Genomic DNA, 17,500 nt, shown 5'->3' with positions numbered 1-17,500 from the left:
AAATCCAGTGTATTTTTAAATTGTGTCCTAAAATACAGTAACGCTGGATTATAAACAAAATTACTCTTGAAAAGAAAGTATGAACATAAGGCTTAGCAAGACTAATTTTAAAGTAAAAACAAAGCTAGATTTAATCTAAGACATTCTTACTCTAACCGTCAATAATTCTTGGGAACCTAACTAAAGTTCAGTGATCTAATCAGTACTCGGGAGAATCATCATAGCATGTACACAAAATAGAGAATAAAATTTTAATGGTATCAAAAACAAAACTTTTTTTGGCCGATTTAGTACTTGCTGGAATAAAGTTGCAAAATGTTACTCAGTAACTGACTTAGCTTCTAATCAAGCCAGAATGACACACAGTCTGTATATTAAGTATATACAAATACATCCAATATTAACATGCACAGACATAGAAACAAGGATACTACAAAACCAAAATCACCATCTCTACTGATGAAATAATGAACTGAAAACAAAACATCCATCCAGTAGTCCAGAACATCTTATTTTTGAAAAGGTTTCGAATATTGCTCTTTCCAAGAATTCAAATAAACTCCAGATGGTTAAATTTGACTGTTTTCTCCATATGAAAAAAAGAAAGCAGGCATATTCCCATGGCTATAGGAACATACCTTTTACTCAGTGATATCAAATTAAAAGGTTTGACATAATTTCACTCTTCTCAGGTAAAAAGGGCTCTTCATATTCTAGTGGTTACGAATAAATCCCATAAAGTTCTTATGCATTTGAGTGTCATACCACCTACAGCAACATATGCTCAAGTACCTTTAACGATACAGTCATATAGCATGAGTTTAATTTTCCTGAGAACTAAATTAGATCTACAAAATAAACAGGCTATGAAAATGACCTGAGTTCATAGGAATCTCTAAGTTAGAGATTACTTTAGCTTTGCTAAGATTTCATCAAAAGCCTTTTATAGCAAGGGTTTCTTAGTGAGTCACATACTTGGTCATGGAGCCTTGGAATTTTTTTTAAACATTAAAAACAAGTGCTTTATGTTGTTGTGCAAATTCAACAAAAGGCCAAAGCAGCCAACAGTACTGAAGTGCTAAGTAAAACCTACAAGTAAGTCACAGATTCTACTATGTTATGAAGAAAGGAGGAGGTGAGAGATACAGCTGACCAACTTTGCTCCCAGTTTGACAATGATTATTGAGAAGCTAAGCAATTCCTTGCAAGATAAGAAAAGACAGCACCTTAAGTGGAACCTAGTGGAAACCACTCAGAAGTGAGGGTTGTGTGCAACAGGGATGGCTACTGATCCCCTCTAGGTAACTCCTCTTTTGTGTGAGAATCCAAGAACCTAGAAATCAAGCAGGGAAACACTGGGTTCATGGTCATTTATCCTAATTATGAATTGCAACTTCTGTTGTTATTGTTTGCAAACTACTAAAGATCACATGTGAATTAAGTCATTGAACAGCATATAAAAGAGTATGGTCTGGCTTCAACCCAAGCTTTTCTTTGTTTTTTAGAGACAGGGTCTGGCTCTGTCACCCAGGCTGGAGTGCATTGGTGCGATCAGAGCTCACTGCAGCTTCGAACTTTTGGGCTCGGGTGATCCTCCCGCCTCAGCATCTCGAGTAGCTGGGACTACAGGTGTACACCACTACAAGTGGCTAATTTTTGTCATTTTTTGCAGAGAAGGGGGTCTCACTATGTTGCCCAAGCTGGTCTTGAAATCCTGGGCTCAAGTGATCCTCCCACCTTGGCCTCCCAAAGTGTTAGGATTACAGGCGTGAGCCATGGTGACCAGCCCAATCCAAGCTTTTCTGATTTGTGATGTAATCTAATTCAAGGCACTTTAAATGTTTTGGTGCCTTGGTGTATTAACATGTAACATGAGAACAAGATTTATTTACTTACCTCAAGGAGCTAGTACATGGGTTATTGAATGTACTCCTCTTAAACTTTGAGCCCCTCAGATGAAAAGCACTGTGGAAACAATTACAGCTGAAGAAAACCCTTCCAATGCCTCAGAATCCTGACTTACTGTGCCTTGTGTCTCAATGGCACATTTAGAAACAATGTGCACTAGTTAGTGGCATCCCATTCCTTCATATATGTTGTTTGGTACACAAATGTTTGCACATTTAAAACAGCTGTCATACTACCTATTCAAAAGCATTTACTAGTTTTCTAATAAAGCTAATGAAATGTACCCATTATGGAGTACTCTGTGTCAAGTTTAGAGAAACTTTAGCTTTCCCTGAAGTACATGTAACATAATAAAAAGTTTATTTAAAAAATTGAACTAGTGTTGTATGAAGCCATAAGTTTTTAATGAAAAAAGAAAATAATGTATGCCACAGTGTCTATATATTCATCTGAAGAGTACAAAGATGGAGTTCTGAGAAAAAAGGGTTTAACACTATAGAAAATAAATCTGGTTCTTAAATTATGTTCAAAGCAAACATTAAAAGTCATGTCTCATACATTGAAATAAAGCAATTAGAGGTAATAAATTATAAATACAGTAGTTCAAATATTGTTTTAAGCATTAGTTTTTCCTAAACAAGTTAAATTCAAAACATTTTAAATCTGTTATATTTTTTCAAAGGGATGTAAAAATGAAAGCCTTCATAGAAATCTAAAACAATGATACCACCTTGCGATCTCCATATAGAATATGCTGAACCTTGATCATTTTTAATTTATAACATACTTTGGTTAATACATTATGTTCCATATGCCTTTATATTTGGGAGGAATCAGATTGTGATTTGTAGCCTTTACATGCAATTTACCCAAACCTTCTTCACATCCAGGTCTTGCTTGATTCTCTGGAGAAGGTTTTGTCAGACTCATAATTAGAATGATAGAAACTGTAAATAACTTCTTCAGAACTGAAAACTTTTTTTTTTTTTAAATAAAGTGCTTTTAAATTCAAATATCTGTTGCCCTAAACAAAACTAAAATATACTTTAACCCTGAAATCTCCATATCTTGACACACACATTTTAACAGGAAAAAAAAATCAGTTTTAGGCCATTCATGTCCTTCGAGAGTTCAGATTGGATCTAAATTGGGTTTTGCATCATTATCGTGCTCATGTTTGTACATGAAGGTTAAAAGAAAAAGGGCAACATCCAAAGATGACCAATAGGCAGTATGCGACGTGACAGCTGACCAATAACGGCTCTCCACAAGGCCTTCTCTGAGTTCAAAATCAATCCTGTGATCCAACTCCACTAAAAAGAAAAGAAGTTAAACAAATGAATACAGATTACAATAAAATATGTTCTATATAGACTTACTAGAGTTGAGAGTAAAAATTTAGCTAAATAGAAGTGATTCTGTCACTTTTTAAAAAAGTGACTTTCCATTATCATCTTATAAGAAAAACACTTAAAAGAGTCTCAGTAGTATAGGATTCTATTTGTGAAGTTCTTTCCTTTGTATGCTAAAGTTAATATGAAATAATAAAGGAAGACAAAAAAAATCACTTGGTATATCATAGAATATTTTCAGAGTTAAAAATATTGCTTTCAAAACTTGGCATTACCATTTAATCCTTGTGCCTAATCTGTAAAATAAGGAAAACACCCCTCTTGAAGATTTAAGGGCCAGGCTTACATGCAATAATGCCCGTGGGAGTGCAAGAGATCATTCAATCTCCTCCTTAGGGAGGGCCTATATATCCACTGGTTGTGTGGGGGATATGTTAGAAGATAACCATCTGTGTACAGTCCTAGAATGCTTTCTTCTCTACTAGGCTGAATGCCTCACAGGCAACCCCCATAAACCCTAGTCTCCATCCAATCAGCAGGGTCTAACATGTGCCTGGGACATACAAATGCTCATTAAGTGTTTGTTCAACAAAAGAAGAACATGCAGGGTGGCTGGGAAAGTTAAACGGGGAGGAGCAGTGGTGATTCTTGGGAGGAAGGACTTTGCTTGTAACACTGCTGTCCACAAACAATTCAGTGAATTCAATCAACTATTTTCTAAAACCCACAGAAAGTCTTTGCAATACCTGTTAGAGAAAAATCACCTTAATAAATCAAGGCTCTAAGATAATTTCAGTGAACTCATTTAATAAATCCTTAGAGATAAACACTTAAGAAAAATGACATCTTGATCTTTAGGAATCCTTTAAGACTGTTAATAAGCCATACAGTGTTCTGAAGGGTCTATGTTACAAACAAAACAAAAATACTCAAATCGTTACCAACCAGACACTGTAAAGTCTGCCCCTGAACAAGCACCACAAGGATTTTAAGAGTAAAACTGGCACAAATTAAGAAGGAGATTGGAGAAAAAGTTGGGTTTTGATTTATAATGGGAATTTGGCAATCATATATAGGAAATCATAATACTCTAGGGAAATACTTCATATAAATGCTTAGTTAATGCTTATTTTAAATAGGTATTTTGTGAAAATACCATTTGGTAATTTAAAAATGCTTATACAGTTGTTATTTTTTCTGTTCAATTATGCTCTTCTTACAAGGTATGTTCATAAATCTAGCTACACATTTTCAGAGAAGGTTTACACTTAAGTGGTATAAATACCAATTAGGTTATAAAATACTTGTGAAATACATTGACCTGGGATTTTTACTAAGTTTTTTGGGCTGCTTTTTTTTTTTGTTTCGAGACAGTCTCGCACTGTCACCCAGGCTGGAATGCAGTGGCACAATCTTTGCTCACTGAAACCTCCCTCTCCCGGGTTCAAGTGATTCTCCGGCCTCAGCCTCCCAAGTAGCTAGGATTACAGGTGCCCGCCACCACACCTGGCTAATTTTTTTGTATTTTTAGTAGAGATGGGGTTTCACTATGTTGACCAGGATGGTCTTGAACTCCTGACCTTGTGATCCACCTGCCTCAGCCTCCCAAAGTGCTGGGATTACAGGCGTGAGCTACCGTGCCTGGCCTGGACTGCATTTTAAAATTTAAATTACAATAAGCTAATCAATAACAAGTCAGAAATAGCTGAAATCCATGTGGACTAGTGAGTTAGTAAATGTCCTAATCTTTTGTATTCCATGGGACATTTGTATTAGATTTGTAGGTACATTCTGACACAACAGACAGGAAGATAAAAATAGAACAAGAAACTGGAATGCTCAAGCACAATGAAGATGAGTCAAGATGAATTACAAAGGAAAAAGAAGATGAAAAACAGATGGGAAATGTGTTAATATTAGTGAAGACCACAAAGTTATAATTTTTAAGAATTCACTTTCAAATGCCACTCCATAATGTTTTCCTAGTCCAACACTTTTCAGTTATAATTCTGTTTTTTAAGTCAAAGAAAGGAAGATATTTCCTGTTTATAACACGTGTTATTTGGCTCCACTTTGATTTTATGTTCCTGAAATTCTTCTTAATGTGCTATTACTGTCTTACAACACTGCCTTTGAGTAGACACTCAAATGTTAAATTTCATTCTTGTCCTATATTATGTGCCCGTATCATTTTATCACTTAAAGGGACTTTACTCGGTGTCACTAACCAGATTGGCTCCCTCTATCCTTCTATACTTATCTATAGGTTGTCTCCATCAAAATGGGTATTAGGAAGCTAGCTTGTACTTGATGAACCTGTTTCAGTTTCTTGTCCTCCCTGAAGAAGTTTATTCCAGGCAGTCTGGCTGTCAGTGCAGGGGACCTCACATGTATGTTGGTTATACAGGTGGATGGATGAAACTAGGTGGGCCTATGTTCCATCTTTTCTCTCTCTTAGGTAGATCACGGAGTTCCCAAGGGAGTGAGGGTCTATCTGGCAGCACCATTCTATATGTGTTGTGAGATCAGCTCTTGGCCAAAGTAGACTCAAATCTACATGGAGTAGCCTAGGACCTACTTTCTCATTATTACCATCTCAAGAATGGGTGTTGTCATACAGGTTGGTAGTTTTTCCCTGCTTTCTCTAGCTGAGCTAGGTCAAAAAAAAAAAAAAAAAAAAAAGGAGAACATAAAATCATCACTCCTTTTTCTCTCTGGAATGCCCAAGTGACAGAATTTCTCTATCCATAAAAAAAAGAATCAGGTTTCTAAACAGTTGAAGAGAAGTAAAAATGAGAAAAGAAACTGTGTTTTTAAACAATCATCAACTCTGCTTAAACTGTTTTAAAACATGGATTATTTTCTTTCTGGGGTGTCACATACATGGGCTTATTTCTTTCCCTGTTCTCCAAAGTAGAGTATCTGCCACATTCCATGTGGAAGTGCTTGACAATCAAGGAATCTCCATAGTGTGAAGGTCAAGTGTCATCAGTAGTGTGCTTTCATCAGAGAATTATTGTGTGCACAAGGCTTGTCAACAGACATGTAATTAGTAATTATAATATATGGTAGAATGTGATGAACCACAAAGCAGAGATACAGTGAAGGACTCTCTGTTCTAAGGAATGAAAGATGGCTTTCACCTGGAGAAATCGTAAAAGGCTCTCTGGAAGGAGGAGGATTTGGACATGTAGAGATGAAAAGACATTGCAGGGAGAACAAACAGCATGAGTAAAACTGCAGAGGTGGGAAGCATGGGGCACGAAGGGAAATATGTTAGTTTTCTTGAGAAAAACCAGGAATGATTAAAACAGAGTAGTTCTGACTTTGACTAGAAAATTTTGTCAAACCAAATTGTGAAGGGTCCAACAAATCTAGCCATTCATTTCTCCGTATGAATGATTGAGACCTTTCTCCAGGTGAAAGCAATCTTTCATTCCTTAGAACTGAGAGTCCTTTAGTATACCTCTGTTTTGTGGTTCATCACATTCTACCATATATGATAATTACTTATGCAGTTATCTACCTTCCCTACTAGAGTTTATGCTCTCTAGAAAATAGATAATTTTCACACTAGCATCTTTATAGGCAGAATTGAAATTTGTTTCATCTTTTCTAGTGATTACCATGGTCTCTTGGCTCAAGGTAAACAGTGAAGTAAACAATTGTTGAGTGAATAAAAACAGGAAGTGCAAAAAGAAGCCATATAGATATTACCACCAGAATCATTTTGTGTAGTTATGATTACAGGTTTAACTGCTTAGGTAGCTAGGTAGGATGGTTTTGAGATATTGGATATATGGGCTACTTGGTTGCAGGACAAATGTATGAGTGAATTAATTTTCCTTTCTCCAACCAAAAATGCAAACAACATAAATAAAATTCTTTCTTTATGAAAGAGGCTGGCTTGGGCAGAGACCAGAGAGAGCACTTACGTAAGATAATTTCTTAAGGGGAATTCACTGAGTTAGATCAACACAAACTGAAGTAGTAAAAGAGTTTTTTTTTTTAATTGAAAAAAATTTATGAAAATTGGTGATCAAATAAAGAAACTGTAAAATGAGATGTGGTTAAAACATTAAAAAAAAAAACAAAAAACAAAAAACAAACCGCAAAATGCTGTAACGTGATTTGTCAAAGACAAAATCCAGTATTTTTTTTTTTTTAAAAAAGAGAAGCTGTGGAAAAAGGAATCAGAAGTTCGTCATAAAAATAATTTTAAACTGCTAAAGTTAATCCATAGTGATACATTTAGAATATACTGAAAATTAAGAGATTAAAAATATCTCTTACATCTAAGAATACTGTTTTTTAAAGTGAATGTACTCCCCTAAACTACATTAAATATTTGTGTTGAAAGCAATCAGCTATGACATACCTACAACGCTAAGTGGTAAATTTACTGATACCTGAAATAACCAAGAATGACTACATTCCTTGTACTATTAGAAACCCTTTTATATCTAAATGTATTAACTGAAAAGAAATAGCAAACCTCTTTGGAGCCTTTAGGACAATAAAGAAGAAAGAAAATGACCTTATGCTTTTCTTCAGGTTCCTTCTTTGTAGAAGTATACATGAGTATACTTTAGCACATTAAGTGGCTACTCAATTTTCAGGTTTTAGAACCACTACCATTTAAGATTAGAACATATGGGAAGAAAATACACATAAAATAGTCTATAATGGTAACACTGAAGCTGATCTCATAGAAGAACTGATCCAATTTTTCAATGAGCAGAAGAACTCTAAGTAGATCATTTTTATAGTATTCTGAATGCTATTCCTGACATATACCATACCGAGGGCATTATCTTTATTCTGCATTACATTTTCCGGAAAAAGAAGTTGTGGGAGATTAAAGAACGATTCTTGAAGTCTGAAATCTGTGAAAAAAAAACACAAGATGCTGTAAAGCGTTGGCTGATGATTAAAAATGGCCTTCAATGATGTAGTGGCCAAAAGTTAGAACACCACTCCCAAATAAGTTGACTAAATCTAGCACACATAAAGTCGTACACATCTAAATTTTTGTAAGGAGCTCTTTCATGGAAAATGTATGCATAAGTAACTTGAAATATAATCTCATAATATGTTAACACCCAGATATTCCCCAAATTCATAGCTAATTTAGTTCCTAACCTAGTTGCAAAACAATGCTAAAAGAAACAGATCTTTGCATTATATGTTAGAAAAGAAGTCTAGACTTTTCAAAAGAAATGAAGAATAGCTATGTAAGATGCTTCAACTGGATGAAAATAAAATAGGTTTCAATTGACAACACTCATTCTTCACATAAAGAAACAGATCATGAATTCTAAGCCTGTGCCCCATTTCACCCTCAAATAGCAAGTGAATCAAAGTCGGTAGCTTCAGAATAAAGGTTATCTAGAAGAAATGAGGCAACCAATGTAAGTAGAAGGAAGGAGGGAAGTCAGAATCACCTAGTTACAATGACCACATTTCAGAAAGAAGATTTAATGAAGAAAAGTTTTATGATTTGCACGATATAGCCAAGACACAGCACTTACGACGAGAAATTATGATGATTACACAGATTGCGTTATTGAAGCAAGCCAAATAATTAGTAAAGCAAATCTTGGGAATAGGATTTAAAAGGCAGAATCTTATTATAATTAATAGTCTAATTTTAATAGTTATATCTATATCTAGAGGTGAGTATGTGTAATATGTATAATATGTTAAGTATGGGTAATATATGAATATGTGTAAGACTCAATGATTACTTCACATTGCGTCTTGCTGACAACAAATTTACCATCTGGACTATCAAAGAATTTATGTGTAAGAATGACATAGTATGTATTTTGTTAAGCTCTCAAAATAAAAAGATGCAATACAGCTATGCACTTCTACTAACTGCTGTTCTGGAAGAAAAAACTGGGTGTTTCTCTATTATTTTGAAATTACGACGTTGAACAGAAAAAAAAAAACTAAAAAGGTTTTATTCCCTCAGATCCTATAGATTCTATATATAAGCTTTCATTACCTTTTTCTGGGGGGGTTAAACCCCTGTTCTTCTTGCTCCCTCCCTCACTCTATGTTTACCAGCACTACTGTTGTGTATTAATGACATTACAGAAAACCATGACTTTTTATCTGCTACCTTACAAAATTCTTTGAAATTAATTTTTCTCAGGAGTTAGAGTTTTCTTGACATCTGCATGTCACAACAGAATTTTGTATTTTCACAGTCACATTTTTGATATTAAGTAGAAACAAGTCAGAAATAGTATGAGAACTCTTATAGGAAAACTAAAATATATTTAATGCAAATATCAAAGTCTAAAAAAGAATTTTCCAGACTTGCAACTATAAAATTTTAGATACCGAGTCTGGCACAGATAGAATTAAATTAAAAATGCTGTTCCCCAAGTAGGAATGTTCAACCCTATTAATAATTCATCCTGGAGTGGAGTTGACTATGGAAGAATTAGTCAGCCTCTAGGAGTGTCACACCTGAACTTTCTAAGGATGGATGGCAATGAATGCCATCATTTTACAATTTAGAGTAGCAGACACAGTAAGAACACAACATGATAAGTAACAAATATAATCTGTTAAAAAATTTCTAGAGAAAGAAAAGTTTTCTCCCTGCTATAGTTACAGAAAAGGAGTAGCTAGTTTCAGAATTTATATTTCTTTATAGGTGGCGATGAAAAAATAGGACTTGATGTTTTAGTTTTATTTTACTAGACACCTAAAAATAATGTTGAAGTTCAGACTCTTGGAAGTAAATATATACTAAGTGTATTAGTGTTTCACAACTACTCAACATTTCAAACTTTATAAGTCCACTGGAGAAAGCTTAAATAAAGATCCATTATAATGCTAAGTCCAACATAACTATCCATTTATTTACTCATTTTTTCAATATCTGCTTTACACTAGGTAACTGGGATAGAATTGGAAGCCATTCAGCAGATCCAATAAAATTTCTAAGCTTTGAATAGAAGCAGGATGACTTTGGTATAGCAGTTTTTAAAGTCTCAAGACCAGATACCGCACAGATCTAAAGCAATAATTACATGATTTTTGAGACTGAGAAGATCATATTAGTAAGAATCTACTTTATGAACTTCAGGGGGTACTTACCCTAAAGAGATTTGTTTTATGTTTGATGTTTAAGACCCTGTGCCACAAGGCCCTAATTATTAATATTCTATTAATCCACCAATGCAGAAAGTAAAACTGCATTTTCCTGCAAATTACTGTTAAAAATATAAGCAGAAGGAAAGCATTTTTTTCTTTCAAAGCTAAGGCACACTTTAGATCTTAGAGTTGACTAGCTAGTATTAATATCTTATACCTCCCCCCTGCCCTCCCCAAGTTTTAAAAGATACAGTATAAACTTAAGGAAATAATGTATGAACTAACATGCAGAATCAAGGAAGCCAGAACTGCTATGTGGAAGGGTCTGTGTTGCCACGGTGGTAGCAGAAGGTGAGGCGACTGGTTTCTTCTCATCTTCCATTGAGTCTTTTGATGTTTCAGATGACGGTGTTGTAGATGAACGTCCAAATCTTGAGAACAACATTCCTCCAAGTCCCTTTCCAATGCTAGCAGCCCCTGTATTTCACAAAGCAGGGTAGTCATTCTGTTGAATTACACCACACGCTAAGCTAAAGAGCACCACCCATAATTACAGCCAACTGGCAGAGGGATCAAACCCTAGTCATGTTTTTCCAGGGTGGGAACATAAGAAAATTATAACTTATATTGCAGGTTTCTAAATAAAAATGGTGAATAGAAAGACAATTGTATAAGCTCTAGGAATATAACATAGGAATATATAAACAAAGGAATCAAGATTCTATTTTATTCAAGTGATCATGGTTTATTAAAATATTTGGCAAGATTAAAATCTTTAATAAAAGAACCATGCTATTGATATGAGTATAGATTTACTATTGATATACTTACTACTGAATTTAAATGGATATGTAAGAAAAAGCCATCAACAATGTATTAATATGAGAAAGTGAAACAGCAAAAGAGTCCAGCAGATAAAGCCTATTTATAGTGCCACCTTGTGGGACTTTATATTAAGGCAACTTGTAACCAAAGGCAATGGATAGATTCAAATAGCACATAATCCAGTTCCAGTGATACAGCCAAACACTGTGCTAGTACTGGAGATCATTCAAAGAAAAATTAAACATCCTTGTTGCCCTCAGGAATCACATAGTTTGAGAGACTTTTAGAATAGATCAGAGAACTGGTTGGTAGGCGTACCCTCTGACACAAGTGCTTTCTTATTTCACAGATGAGCAAGTAGAGCATTAAAAACTATATTATTTGTTTAAGATCTCGCAGCAAGTGGTAGGATCAAGATTAAAATGAGGAACTTAGAACAGCTTTTACTGGTCCATCCAGCTATCTCATATTCTAAAACTATAAGATCTGATCTAATCAGAGACCTTTGAGCTTTTTGGGCCTTAAATACGAACATTGGGAGGGTAGTTAATTCTAGACACAGGGATTAACTATTGGGAGTTTCCTAATACATAGAATGCTTCTAGTTCCCCAAACTTTATGTCTATAAAAGTGCTTATATGCATAGATAAGGAATACTTAAGATAAATTACCTAGTATGCTTGCTTTGCCTATATTTGTTATAGATTCTCCATAGTGTCGGCGGGACAAGACTGGTGAGGTCACGGGGCTTGGTATGGTTGAAATGCCTTCATTCTCTGAAACTGAGGTAGGTTCTTTAGCTGGGTTGAGAAAGCTTGGCTTCATATGTTCATAAGGTAGAGGATTTGAAGTATTGTACCAGTGGATCTGGACAGGTGAAATGTTGCTGTAGTGTTTCAGTATTAATGGTTCTAATCTATAAGCCTTGATTAAAAAAAAAATTCAAAGAAACACAGTGTTAAAGCACAATGCTTGGATTTTAATAAACTGTTCTTACTCTATTGCATGCTATGTAAGCCTCAGAGACGGAATTTAATTAAAAAACAATAGTTATTTCAAACGTGTATTTCTATTTGTTCACTGTTAATATACAGTTGGTCTAATGATGAGATTATGAAAAACAGTCTAGGCTAATAATGTCTATCAATTAATTTTTCAGAGAAATATTTTTATTATGGTCTGATATCATGTAACAATTAGATTTATTTAGTCTCATGAGCAAAGTTGTAGTAGTAGATGGTAATCCTGGGAAACAGCAAACAAAGCCAATTTTTAATATTTTAGGAGCTCTATTTAAGCTCTACCTTAGCTCTATTTTAAAATAGATTGATATAGTAACAGCATAAATCAGATGCCAACATAAGAGCATCTGTCTGATGTGAAGTAGCGATGAGACAGCAGAAAAGGCAATGGATATGGCATCAGCATCCCCCAATTCATATTCTGGCTTCTACCACTTACTTTTTAATTTACATTTTTCAAAAATTTTATTTTTTAAGATGGAGATAGGGTCTCACTATGGTGCCCAGACTGGTCTCGAACTCCTGGGGTCAGGCAATCCTCCCACCTCAACCTCCCAAAGTGTTGGGATAACAGGCACGAGCCACTGTGCCCGGCCTCTGTCACTTATTAATCACATGATGCTTGTCAAGTCACTAGGTCTCGGAGCCCTTAGTTTCCTGAGATGTAGAAAGGAGGTAACACCACCTCTCTTTTTTTTTTGTGATGGAGTCTCACTCTGTCACCCAGGCTGGAGTGCAGTGGTGCGATCTCGGCTCACTGCAACCTCTGTTCCCAGGTTCACGCCATTCTCCTGCCTCAGCCTCCCGAATAGCTGGGACTACAGGCGCCCACCACCATGCCCCGCTAATTTTTTTTTGTATTTTTAGTAGAGATGGGGTTTCACCATGTTAGCCAGGATGGTCTCGATCTCCGGACCTCGTAATCCGCCCACCTCGGCCTCTCAAAGTGCTGGGGTTACAGGCGTGAGCCACGGCGCCTGGCCAACACTTCCTTTCTTACAGAGATGTGAGAAAGAACAGATAACATTTGTAAAAACTGCCTTGCACCTTTCTGACATAAACTATTTAACAAAGTATTAATTTTTAAAAAAAATCACAGAGAAAGTATAAAATGAATAATAAAAATGTATGAGTTTGGAACCCTTCTTTAAAGTTACAACAAAGTTTAAGATATACAAAGGACAGGGCTCAGAGCAGACCTATGGACTGAAATTCACTTTCAAGTTATGAGACCATGAATAAAATGAGTATATGTTAATGAAATGCTTATTGTCTAGCTGGGTGTATATATATATTTTACTTAATCCTAACAATCCTAGAAGGCAAAATATTATTATCTACATCATACTGATAAGATACAGTCTCAGAAATAACTTGGCCAGGATTGTGCAGTTTGTATTTGAATCTTATATTAAACTTCCAGTTCAGTGAAGTTAATATAGCAGTTGTAAGTCTTTATATGGGAGATTTTCTAAAATTCAAATGGTTAGTCAATGTTATATTTATTTGGTACTAGCTAAAAGGATCCTTTAAAAGACTTTCCACAATTATATAAAGCTATTTTTTTCAGAGAATAAATGCTATTTAAAATAGTTTAATATTCAGTTAAACCAGCCTTGTCCCAAAGAGTTTTAAGGGGACATTTTTCTTGTTTAAAAATCTTACTTGGCATTACACTGTTTACCAGGATGCAAGGTTCTTCCATTAAAAAAAATATTTACAGCATAAACATAATAGAGAATAGAAAAATCCAACATTTTACAATTCTATTAGGCTATAATATAAAGTTTTATTTTGATGTTTAATATTTGAATATTTTCATTTTTCAGAGAACCTACAAAACACATTCCAATATTGTAGCATATTTTAGATAAAAAAGTATTTAGAGCAGGATTTTTAAGATTTATGGTTTCTAGGTTACTGGTATTACAATTGGTTAAGGTTTGAAAGTCCAGTAGACTCCTGTCTCTTGTATTAATTGTCTGGGAATAATATTTTTACATTATGTTCTTGTATTACAAATGCAACATAACCAGACCATCTCTAAGGTATTTTATCTTATGAGCTCTAAATTAACCAAAACACACGTTTAATAATCAGATAAATGAAGTGTTATTCATTAATTCCATGGCACCTTGTAAGATGTCTTAGATAGATTTTTATGTTTTTGGAGACGGAGTCTCACTGTGCTGCCCAGGCTGGAGTGCAATGGCACAATCTCAGCTAATCGCAACTTCTGCATCCCAGGTTTAAGCGATACTATTGCCTCAGCCTCCTGAGTAGATGGGATTACAGCCATGCCCAGCTAATTTTTTGTATTTTAGTAGAGACGAAGTTTCACCATGTTGCCCAGGCTAGTCTCGAACTTGAGCTCAGGCAATCCGCCTGCCTTGGCCTCCCAAAGTGCTGGGATTATAGCCATGAACACCGCGCCTGGCTTTTTTTGATGGAGTCTCACTACTCTGTCACCCAAGCGGGAGTGCAGTGGCATGATCCTGGCTCATTCTAACCTCCACCTCCCAGGTTCAAGTGATTCTCCTGCCTTACAGGCACGCACTACCATGCCCAGCTAATTTTTTGTATTTTTAGTAGAGACGAGGTTTCGCCATGTTGGTCAGGCTGGTCTTGAACTCCTGACCTCTGGTGATCTGCCCACCTCAGCCTCCCAAAGTGCTGAGATTACAGGCGTGAGCCACAGCTGATAGATTCTTTTTAGGAACAATTTGACATTGAGAAAAAGAGTCTATATTGCAACTCACCACTGGATCTGTAGGATGAAAAATATTTAGTAACCGGTTACAAATCTCTCTAGGCAAAATATGGTCTTGACTTCCAGTATTTCCTGGGCGGATGCCACGCAATGCCAAGAAAACTGCTAATGGGGATCCCATACAGAAGAAATTCTCAACCTAAAATGATAAAGTCATCTTAAAGTTTAAAAATGGTGAAGTGTTATTTTTCAACAAAATTTGGGCATGACAATATATGGCAAAATACAAATAATAAAATTATCTCTGAGTATATTCATTTTTAATAAGAGGTATCCAGATGGGCTCTGCTACCCCTTAACCATTCTAGAATAATCTATTTCCATGAGATACTTCATTATCTTTAAATCTAACACAAGTTGAATACAAGGAAGATAAGGATCATTTTCTTAAATATTTGTATACACTAATCAAATATTTATCGAGGTACTACTTTGTGCGAAGTAATACGCTAGGTGCTGTGATGGATATAAAGACCAATAAGGCACAGCTTCTGCACCCAAAGTTTACAGTCCTGTGGGTAAAGCAGAATAAAATATGTGCATAACAGAGGGAAAGAATGCTTTAAGGGAGTGAAAAAAATAATTCCAACTTTGAAGGCTTTATAGAGGAGGTAGCATTTGCATTGGCCAGTAAAAGACGAAAAAGCTTTCTACAGCTGAGGCTGGATATTGGTGCTGGAAAGAATAACATTCCAGACTGAGAACCAAATGAACTAAAGCCAAGGTGGGAAATAACTTGGTTTATTTTATTTCATTATTATTTTTTGAGACCGAGTCTCGCTCTGTCACTCAGGCTGGAGTGCAGTGGTGGTGCGATCTCAGCTCACTGCAAGCTCCGCCTCCAGGGTTCACGCTGTTCTCCTGCCTCAGCCTCCCAAGTAGCTGGGACCACAGGCGCCCTCCACCGAGCCCGGCTAATTTTTTTTTTTTGTATTTTTAGTAGAGACAGGGTTTTACCGTGTTAGTTAGGATAGTCTCGATCTCCTGACCTCGTGATCCGCCGGCCTCGGCCTCCCAAAGTGCTGGGATTACAGGCGTGAGCCACCGTGCCTGGCCATAACCTGGTTTATTTTTGAGAATAAAAAGTCTGATAGGCTGGGTGCGGTGGCTCACGCTTGTAATCCCAGCACTTTGGGAGGCCCAAGTGGGAGGATCACAAGATCAGGAGTTCGAGACCAGCCTAGCCAACATGGTGAAACCCCATCTCTACTAAAAATACAAAAATTAGCTGAGCGTGGTGGCAGGCGCCTGTAAAACCAGCTACTCGGGAGGCTGAGGCAGGAAAATCACTTGAACTGGAGAGGCAGAGGTTGCAGTGAGCCAAGATCACGCCACTGCACTCCAGCCTGGGCGACAGGGCAAGACTCCGTCTCAAAAAAAGAAAAATAATGATGGTAGAGATGAAACTCAAATTCTACAATGGGATTACTCCAAAGACCATAGTCTTATGGCTTTTAAAAATATGTTATAACTTACCATAAGGTTTTAAATGTATGGTGTATGTGTGTGTGCGTGTGTGTGTGTATATATATATCTTAAACACTTTGTAAGTAATGGAGATAGATTCAATTTAAAAACTCCTCATGTTTTAAAGCAATTTCTGCATCATTCCACATCTTAACCTGTGTGTTAAGTTCTTGTGATAAAAGAAACACATTTCAAGAAGAGGTAATATAGTATACTAGACATGAGCAAATACTCAACAGGAAATGAGTATTAGGAAACTTATGACATTTCCCATTTAACACTGCAAACAAGTTATTTGTTATTCACCTACAGGGTATGTCCTTTCCGATAGTCTAGTCAATGCTGACACCTCTGCCACATTTTCCTAAAACACTGCTTTCAACAGGTAATTATGATACTTAAAAATCCTGCAAAGCTTCCCAATGCCCATATCAAATACAAGTTGATTATTTCTAGCTATTCCTGCTCTCTTACTGTCTCCTTGTTCTGACTCCTGTATATTCTAGCTAAACTAAGTTTGCTCGCCCAGCTCCAAGCTAACCCTGTGCACCTCTGTCTTGTGCTTTTGTCATATATTGTTCACCCATTGAAATGCCAGCTTTCCATCCCTGGAATCATTACTCATCTACTTCCTCTGATGTTTTCTCACCACTGACCAACTAAGTGGTCATTCTGATTTCTTAATTCTAAATAATAAATATTTCTCATCAGTCTCTATTTTTCTTTACCACTATTCTAGATTAGTTGATGTTTCTTGGGGTATATGAAGTTATACCCCTCCATGCCTCTGTTTATGACATTCCTCTTACACAGAATAGCATCTCTCCTTTCTTTTGCTGGGCAATATCTAATTTACTGAGACCAAGTACAAATATCACTCCTTTGTAAACCTTTGCAGGCAAAGTTAGAACCTCCCTCTCGTACATATATTGTTCTGTATACTGATAATAGCATTAATAATACTGTGTTGTACAACCTGAGGACTGGGGAACTGACTTGTCTATTCTTTTCTTTGTACAACCAGAAACTAGCAGTGTCCAACA

The 17,500-nt window shown here is 36.0% G+C and overlaps 1 protein-coding gene across 7 annotated transcripts in view; it reads right to left on the bottom strand.

Annotated features, from left to right (window-relative positions):
• Positions 1–237: 237 nt before the first annotated feature.
• LOC105481810 (DDHD domain containing 1) overlaps positions 238–17,500 on the bottom strand; it is a 123,098-nt gene continuing 105,835 nt past the window's right edge. For 4 of the 7 annotated variants that reach the window (XM_011741553.2, XM_011741555.2, XM_071100168.1 and 1 more), the window contains 5 exons: positions 14,980–15,129; positions 11,870–12,122; positions 10,659–10,850; positions 8,063–8,146; positions 238–3,221 (listed from right to left, as the gene is read on the bottom strand). In XM_011741553.2, the coding sequence (XP_011739855.1) occupies positions 3,040–3,221; positions 8,063–8,146; positions 10,659–10,850; positions 11,870–12,122; positions 14,980–15,129 (861 nt within the window). In that variant the 3' untranslated portion in view covers positions 238–3,039. The remainder of the gene's footprint in view (positions 3,222–8,062; positions 8,147–10,658; positions 10,851–11,869; positions 12,123–14,979; positions 15,130–17,500) is intronic. The other 3 variants (XM_011741554.2, XM_011741557.2, XM_011741558.2) reach the window with 1 other exon arrangement.

This window comes from Macaca nemestrina, chromosome 7, assembly GCF_043159975.1.
Source record: "Macaca nemestrina isolate mMacNem1 chromosome 7, mMacNem.hap1, whole genome shotgun sequence".
In the NCBI taxonomy this organism is placed as follows: domain Eukaryota; kingdom Metazoa; phylum Chordata; class Mammalia; order Primates; family Cercopithecidae; genus Macaca; species Macaca nemestrina.
This window is presented reverse-complemented; position numbering and strand designations above follow the sequence as displayed.